Source organism: Gigantopelta aegis, chromosome 5 (assembly GCF_016097555.1).
Source record: "Gigantopelta aegis isolate Gae_Host chromosome 5, Gae_host_genome, whole genome shotgun sequence".
NCBI classification, from domain to species: Eukaryota; Metazoa; Mollusca; class Gastropoda; order Neomphalida; family Peltospiridae; genus Gigantopelta; species Gigantopelta aegis.
The window spans coordinates 29,504,445-29,513,820 of NC_054703.1; the positions used below are offsets into that span (position 1 = coordinate 29,504,445).

The 9,376-nt window shown below is 34.6% G+C and overlaps 1 protein-coding gene across 4 annotated transcripts in view; it reads right to left on the minus strand.

Moving 5' to 3' along the window:
* Nucleotides 1-945: 945 nt before the first annotated feature.
* The window catches only part of LOC121373683 (leucine-rich repeat-containing protein 71-like), a 61,481-nt gene continuing 53,050 nt past the window's right edge, over nucleotides 946-9,376 (minus strand). For all 4 annotated transcript variants that reach the window (XM_041500407.1, XM_041500406.1, XM_041500404.1 and 1 more), the window contains 3 exons: nucleotides 3,581-3,666; nucleotides 1,608-1,716; nucleotides 946-1,091 (listed from right to left, as the gene is read on the minus strand). In XM_041500407.1, coding sequence (XP_041356341.1) covers nucleotides 961-1,091; nucleotides 1,608-1,716; nucleotides 3,581-3,666 — 326 coding nt within the window. In that variant the 3' untranslated portion in view covers nucleotides 946-960. The remainder of the gene's footprint in view (nucleotides 1,092-1,607; nucleotides 1,717-3,580; nucleotides 3,667-9,376) is intronic.

The window sequence follows — 9,376 nt, forward strand, 5'->3', positions numbered from 1 at the left end:
TTTACTAAAGTGAATATATCTTCAGATTGTGAGGTTTATTACAGTGAACATACGTTCCGATTGAGGTTTACTAAAGTGAATATATCTTCAGATTGTGAGGTTTATTACAGTGAACATACGTTCCGATTGAGATTTACTAAAGTGAATATATCTTCAGATTGTGAGGTTTATTACAGTGAACATACGTTCCGATTGAGGTTTACTAAAGTGAATATATCTTCAGATTGTGAGGTTTATTACAGTGAACATACGTTCAGATTGAGGTTTATTACAGTGAACATACGTTCCAATTGAGGTTTACTAAAGTGAATATATCTTCAGATTGTGAGGTTTATTACAGTGAACATACGTTCCGATTGAGGTTTACTAAAGTGAATATATCTTCAGATTGTGAGGTTTATTACAGTGAACATACGTTCCGATTGAGGTTTACTAAAGTGAATATATCTTCAGATTGTGAGGTTTATTACAGTGAACATACGTTCAGATTGAGGTTTATTACAGTGAACATACGTTCCAATTGATGTTTACTAAAGTGAATATATCTTCAGATTGTGAGGTTTATTACAGTGAACATACGTTCCGATTGATGTTTACTAAAGTGAATATATCTTCAGATTGTGAGGTTTATTACAGTGAACATACGTTCCGATTGAGGTTTACTAAAGTGAATATATCTTCAGATTGTGAGGTTTATTACAGTGAACATACGTTCCGATTGAGGTTTACTAAAGTGAATATATCTTCAGATTGTGAGGTTTATTACAGTGAACATACGTTCCGATTGAGGTTTACTAAAGTGAATATATCTTCAGATTGTGAGGTTTATTACAGTGAACATACGTTCAGATTGAGGTTTACTAAAGTGAATATATCTTCAGATTGTGAGGTTTATTACAGTGAACATACGTTCAGATTGAGGTTTACTAAAGTGAATATATCTTCAGATTGTGAGGTTTATTACAGTGAACATACGTTCAGATTGAGTCTCATCAGTCCGGTTCCAGAGTTGCGGTTGTCGAGGGTCAAGGACGTCTGGTACTGCATCGCTTTCAACATCGCCTGAACACCCACTGCGCTGATGTGATTTCCTGTAACACAAATCTCAACTCACCAACTAGTCAGGCAATAGTCACACTGGAGTTATCAATATTCAGACCCTGCATTTATATGTTTAACCTTTTCATAACGAGACGGCGTGCATAGAAGGTTTTAAAAAGTGTCCACTTTAAAGAGGTTATTTTCTGTACTGATTTTTAAAAAAGGACCCTGTGGAAAATGTCCGGTTTTGGAGGAATTCCGGTTTACAGAGGGTCCACTGTATTTATATATCTATATATATACCAGTGTAATAATAATAATAATAATAATAATGTAACAATATAGTGGTGTATTAAATAGTGTATTGATCAACCACACATGTACAGCATTAGTGAATTCACTTGGTATAATACTATAAACATTCAGACTGGTGTAATAAATAATGTTAACAACACATACATTTTAGCAGTATCACCTGGCATCATATCTGTTCAGACTGGTATAATAAATATGGTATTTAGTTAGTACAATACAATATGAGTGGTATTACCTGGTGTAATACTTACTAGACAGATTGAGATTGATGAGGACTCGATTCCCCGCGACCCACAGCTGATCTCCAATGAGGTCAGCGACCTCCAACAGAGGGTTTATCACCTCAGGGACATCTGGCATCTGTGTATGAAAACAGAATTTATAACACGTGTGTGTGTGTGTGTGTGTGTGTGTGTGTGTGTGTGTGTGTGTGTGTGTGTGAAAAGTGTATTTATAACACCTGTGTGTGAACACTGTTTTTATTACATCTGTGCAAAAACTGAGTTTATAACATATGTGCAAAAACTGAGTTTATAACATATGTGCAAAAACTGAGTTTATAACATCTGTTCAAAAACTGAGTTTATAACATGTGTGTGAACACTGTCTTTATTACATGTGTGAAAACTGAGTTTATAACATGTGCAAAAACTAAGTTTATAACATACAGTCGAACCTGTCTATGGCGGCCACTCGTGGGACATGACAAAAGTGGCCACCATAGAGAGGTGGCCGCCGTATGCAGGTCATATATAAGTCCGAATTTTTAAAAACAATTACACGTATGTTGCAATAGAACTATTAAGGAGGCATATACATGTGCAAAAACGTAATGAAAAACAAGACAAAAAATTATCATCGATATGAAATTTTATTAAGTGAAAAAGAGAATATTTAACAAACAGAATAATGGAGCACTGTTCTGCGCATTAAAGTCACTGATTATCCTTTAATGTTCACTTGCTAAAGAAGTCACGTATCTTGCGTTTAATGACCACCGCCGATGACTAGTACATCGCACCGTTAATCCAGATTAAAAACACTTGTTAATTAACGAACACAGCTAAGTGACCGACGACTTTTAAAGGACCGCTGTTTATCAAGCCAATTGGTTATATCAACAAAAACATCTTACGTTTTTTTTTACGATTGCCGACATTTCTTTATAACTTGCACTAAAAAACAATTGTGGCCGCGATAGCAGGTTCATTTTCGCTTTTTTTATGACAAAAGTGTGGCAGGTGGTTGCCATATAGAGGTAAAATATATAGTAAAATTCATTGGGGGGACCTCAGGGTGGCCGCCATATGGAGGTGGCTGCGAAGGCAGGTTTGACTGTATATGCGAAAACTGAGTTTATAACATCTGTTCAAAAACTGTGTTTATAACATCTGTGTATGAAAACTTTGTTTATTACATCTGTGTGAAAACTGTGTTTATAACATCTGTGTGTGAAAAATGTTCATAACATCTCTGTGTGAAAACAGTTAATAATGTGTGTGTGAAAATTGTTTATAACATCTGTGTATGAAATTTGAGTTTATAATGTGTGTGAAGACTGTTTATACCATCTGTGTGTGTGAAAACTATGTTTGTGACAAATCTGTGAAAACTGAGTTTATAAAACATGTGTGAAAACTGTTTATAACATGTGTGTGCAAAGTGTGTTTATACCATGTGTGAAAACTCAGTTTATAACATCTGTGTTTTATAACATCTGTGTGAAAACTATTTATAACGTGTGTGAAAAATGGGTTTATTACATCTATGTGTGAAAACAGATTATAACATTGTGTGAAAATGTGTTTATAATACCTGTGTGAAAAATGTGTATATAACATCTATGTGAAAACTATTTATAACGTGTGTGTGAAAAATGTGTTTATTACATCTGTGTGTGAAAACAGATTATAACATTGTGTGAAAATGTGTTTATAATACCTGTGTGTGAAAAATGTGTATATAACATCTGTGTGTGAAAACTATGTGGAAACTGGGTTTATAATATGACGAATTACAGAAACACCAGACTGGGTATGATCAATGTCTATTACTACATGGAGACAGAACCTCACCCCCAGCCATCCACACACCCCAGCCATCCACAAACCCACCCATCCACAAACCCAGCCATCCACACACCCCAGCCATCCACACACCCCACCAAGCCACACACCTCACCCATCCATGCTTACACAATTCACACCCACCCAGAATAAAATACCTCAGTCTCCTGTGGTGTGGGCTTCTTGTCTCGTTTCCGATCTTTTGATTTTCCAATAGATTTCCCAGCATCCGTAGCAATCGAAGCTGTGAAAACAAATAAACAAAAATATTGAAAAGAGTGAAATATAAATAGTGAGTCATAATAAAGACACAGAAAACAGTGAAAGATAAATAACGAGTCATAATAAAGACACAGAAAACAGTGACAGATAAATAACGAGTCATAATAAAGACATAGAAAACAGTGACAGATAAATAGTGAGTCATAATAAAGACATAGAAAACAATGAAAGATAAATAGTGAGTCATAATAAAGACAGAGAAAACAGTGAAAGATAAATAGTGAGTCATAATAAAGACATAGAAAACAGTAACAGATAAATAGTGAGTCATAATAAAGACAGAAAACAGTGGAAGATAAACAGCAAGTAATGAAAAATACAGTAAATAGTAAAAGATGAAAATATAGAAAACACTATTAGATAAATTGTGATCATAATGAAAATTAGTATAAAAAGAACGAGTGAAAGATAAATAGGGAGTCATAACAACAAAAGATAGTAAAAAAATAAATAGTGAGTCATAATGAAAAATATAGAAGACTGAAAGATAAATATAGTAAGTCATAATTAAAGGCATATTGTGACAGACCACTGACCTATTTAATGGTCTAACAAAGTATTACCTGAACAAAGATAATTTGATTTGTCCCTAAATGTACTTTATTCAACCATCTTCATAACCACCGTACTCCATTTATTACTGATATTTTGTTAAGAAAATTGAATTATGGCAATGGTCCATAATTCAAAAACTAAAATTGTCATGGTTCAGTTAAGGTGGTGCAATAGCTAGATTTGGTTTCCAAAAATTAATGTCATTAATAGTTATTATCCATTTTTACAGAAATAATGTCCTTAAATCTGTGACAGTATGCCTTTAAAAATGCACAAACATTCACTCATTGTGTGTGAAAATAACCTGTCAACTAATCCATTATTAATAAAACAAATCACCAGTTGGAATATTCAATGGGATTAGAAATAACTAGTGAAATATTTAGTCATAATGTGCAAAAATATTCACTGTACAACACTATAACTGAATATAATGTGAAAATAATTAGTGAAATATTTAGTCATAATGTGCAAAAATACTCACTGTACAACACTATAATTTAATATAATGTGAAAATAACTAATGAAATGTTTATAGATATGTGTGAACACAACCAATGCAATACTTGGATATATGTGAAAATAACTAGTGACACATAGTGATATGTGTGAAAATAGTGAAATACACAGATACATGTGAAAATAACTAGTGACACATAGTGATATGTGAAAATAGTGAAATACACAGATACATGTGAAAATAACTAGTGACACATAGTGATATGTGAAAATAGTGGAATACACAGATACATGTACATGTGAAAATAACTAGTGACACAGTGATATGTGTGTAAATAGTGAAATACACAGATACATGTGAAAATAACTAGTGAAATACTTAGATCTGAGTGAAAATAACTGGTGAAATATTTATATATTTCTCAACACAACCCCTGTCTTATTTAAATTTATATATTTATGAACACAACCCCTGTCATATTTAAATAAATGTGAAAATACAGTGATTTAACTGCAATAATCATTAAATGACAAAATAGTGCAATAGTGACATACAGTGATTTAACTGCAATAATCATTAAATGACAAAATAGTGCAATAGTGATATTCAGTGACAACATGTGCACTATTGACATACAATGGCTTAAGTGTGAAATAGTGATTTAGTGACATTGCAGTGTACTACTAGTGATTCAGTGACTTAACAATGCTATAGTAACATCCAAAGACTTAAAAGTGCACTAGTGACATTCTATGACTGAACAGTGCAATATACTGACATCTAATTCATGACTGAACAATGCAATATAGTGACATCTAATTCGTGACTGAACAATGCAATATAGTGACATCTAATTCATGACTGAACAGTGTAATAGTGCTTCAGTGACCTAACAATGTAATAGTGACAATCAGTGACTTAGCAGTGCTGTATTGATTCAGTGTGCAGGATATCAGATATGTTGGTGACTAAATAATGTAACAGTGACAATCAGTGATTTAGCAGTGCTGTATTGATTCAGTGTGCAGGATATCAGATATGTTGGTGACTAAATAATGTAACGGCGACAGTGACTTAGTAGTGCAATATTGATTCAGCTAGCAGGATATCAGATATGTTGATGACTAAATAATGTAACAGTGACAATCAGTGATTTAGCAGTGCTGTATTGATTCAGTGTGCAGGATATCAGATATGTTGGTGACTAAACAGTGTAATAGTGACAATCAGTGACTTAGCAGTGCAATATTGATTCAGCTAGCAGGATATCAGATATGTCGGTGACTAAACAGTGTAATAGTGACAATCAGTGACTTAGCAGTGCAATATTGATTCAGCTAGCAGGATATCAGATATGTTGGTGACTAAACAGTGTAATAGTGACAATTAGTGACTGAGCAGTGCAATAGTGACAATTAGTGACTGAGCAGTGCAATATTGATTCAGCTAGCAGGATATCAGATATGTTGGTCACATCAGTACAAACATGTAAGGTTTCGGTCCTTGTCTTTGTTAATAAAGTTTGGTTGTTACTCTTGAATCCATATTGGAAACACAGAAAGTGGAAGGGCAAAGACTGTTTTATATCAAACTCTGTGTGACTATAAACAACATTAATTATAATGAAGTGTGTTTGAATACACAGTAACATTACATTATAATCTTTAACATTTTAGTTTTCAGTGTGCATGCCAAATGAGTATAAACAACATGAATTATAATAATTATAATATTTTATTACTTTTATGTCACATGTCTTCATATTTACATTTAGACATTTTGTGAGTTTCAGCAAAACACATGTATAGGAACTGCCTATAAATATGTTTAACTTATTAGTCATATCAGCAATAAGATAACAATAAACACTAACTAATGGCAAAGGAAGAACAAAAAAGGGAACACAGACAACCAGTAGACACAGACAGACAGCCAGTAGATAGAGACAGTCAGACAAACAGTAGACAGTCAGACAGCCAGCAGACACAGACACAGACAGACAGCCAGTAGATAGAGAGACAGACAGTCAGACAAACAGTGGACAGTCAGACAGTCAGACAAGCAGTAGACAGACAGACAGATAAACAGACAGACAGATAGTCAGACAAGGAGTAGACAGACAGTCAGACAAGCAGCAAGCAGACAGTCAGACAGTCAACCAGCAGACAGACAGAAAGACAAGTAGAAGATAGACAAACCGACAGACAGTCAGTCAGACACAGAGAGACAAGGAGTAGACAGACATACAGACAACCAGTATTTAGACAGAGAGACAGTCAAACAGCAGACAGATAGTCAGACAAACAGCAGACAGACAGTCAAACAGCAGACACAGGGTTTGAACTTAACGGTGGCACCGACAGCAATTGCCGTCATTGAGATATAAACTGCCATAGGTAGAGAGCATCACCAGTAGCACTTTTGTGCCTTCGGTAAAGCTGCTCAACAATGATGAAATGTATACACCTGGTCTACATTATCTGTCAATATTTAACATTTGCACATTTAAAAGATGTCTACATATAACAAGATAGCCTTTCAGTCAGGTTTATTTGCTGCAAATGTCACTTTTTCAAAAATTGACATATAGGCAGGCTCAAAGTTGCCGTCAGTGGACTGTTCCACCCATTGCAATTCTTTTAAAAATTGCTGTGGGAGACAAATTCTTAAGTTCGAGCCCTGCAGACAGAAAGAAAGACAGACAGACAGACAGACAGAGAGACAGTCAAATAGCAGACAGACAGAGATAGTCAAACAGCAGACAGATGGAGATACAGTCAAACAGCAGACAGACGGAGAGACAGTCAGACAGCAGACAGACGGAGAGACAGTCAGACAGCAGACAGACAGAGAGACAGTCAGACAGCAGACAGACAGAGAGACAGTCAAACAGCAGACAGACAGAGATACAGTCAATCAGCAGACACTGAGACAGTCAAACAGCAGACAGACACAGAGATATGGATCCAATATCATTTGAAAGAAAATGTTGCTTCAAAACAACTCAGTATACACTGTTTTAATTATTTGTTTGTTTTGTGTGTTCTTAAAGGATATCAATACTGATGTAACCATGGTTACAAAGTGAACATGTATTCTATTGTTAGATACCAGTGATGACAGTGAAGAGGCGAAGTGCTGCAGCGAACATCAACAGTGAAGAAAATAAAAAAGTAATGTTACTACACTGTGAAATGTTCATAGAAGTACAACAGACACACATAAAATAAATAATGTTAGTACACTGTGATATATGTTCATAGAAGTACAACAGACACACATAAAATAAACAATGTTACTATACTGTGATATATTCATAGAAGTACACATACATAAAATAAACAGTATTACTATACTGTGATATATTCATAGAAGTACACACACATAAAATAAATAATATTACTACACTGTCATACATTCATAGAAGTACAGACATACATAAAATAAATAATGTTAGTCCACTGTCGTACGTTCATCGAAGTACAGACATACATAAAATAAATAATGTTAGTCCACTGTCGTACGTTCATCGAAGTACAGACATACATAAAATAAATAATGTTAGTCCACTGTTGTATGTCCATAGAAGTACAGACATACATAAAATAAATAATGTTAGTCCACTCTCGTACGTTCATAGAAGTACAGACATACATAAAATAAATAATGTTAGTCCACTGTCGTACGTCCATAGAAGTACAGACATACATAAAATAAATAATGTTAGTACACTGTCGTATGTCCATCGAAATACAGACATACATAAAATAAATAATGTTAGTCCACTGTCGTACATTCATAGAAGTACAGACATACATAAAATAAATAATGTTAGTACACTGTCGTACGTTCATAGAAGTACAGACATACATAAAATAAATAATGTTAGTCCACTGTTGTATGTCCATAGAAGTACAGACATACATAAAATAAATAATGTTAGTCCACTGTCGTACGTTCATAGAAGTACAGACATACATAAAATAAATAATGTTAGTACACTGTCATATGTTCATAGAAGTACAGACATACATAAAATAAATAATGTTAGTACATTGTCATATGTTCATCGAAGTACAGATGACACATATTACAGCCCAGTGTCAAGTGGAAGCCCTCAACTGGACCCTCTATAATTTGGAATTCCCTCATTTGGACTCCCTATAATCTGGAATTTCCTGAACTGTGCCCTCTATAATTTCGAATTCCCTGATCTGTACCCTCTATAATCTGGAATTCCCTCAAATAGACTCTCTATAATCTGGAATTCCTTCAACTGGACCCTCTATAATCTGGAAGTCCCTCAACTGAACCCTCTATAATCTGGAATTCCCTCAAATAGACTCTCTATAATCTGGAATTCCCTCAAATAGACTCTCTATAATCTGGAATTCCCTCAAATAGACTCTATAATCTGGAATTCCCTCAACTGGACCCTCTATAATCTGGAATTCCCTCAAATAGACCCTCTATAATCTGGAAGTCCCTCAAATAGACCCTCTATAATCTGGAATTCCCTCAAATAGACTCTATAATCTGGAAGTCCCTCAACTGGACCCTCTATAATCTGGAAGTCCCTCAACTGGACCCTCTATAATCTGGAAGTCCCTGATCTGTACCCTCTATAATCTGGAAGTCCCTCAACTGGACCCTCTAT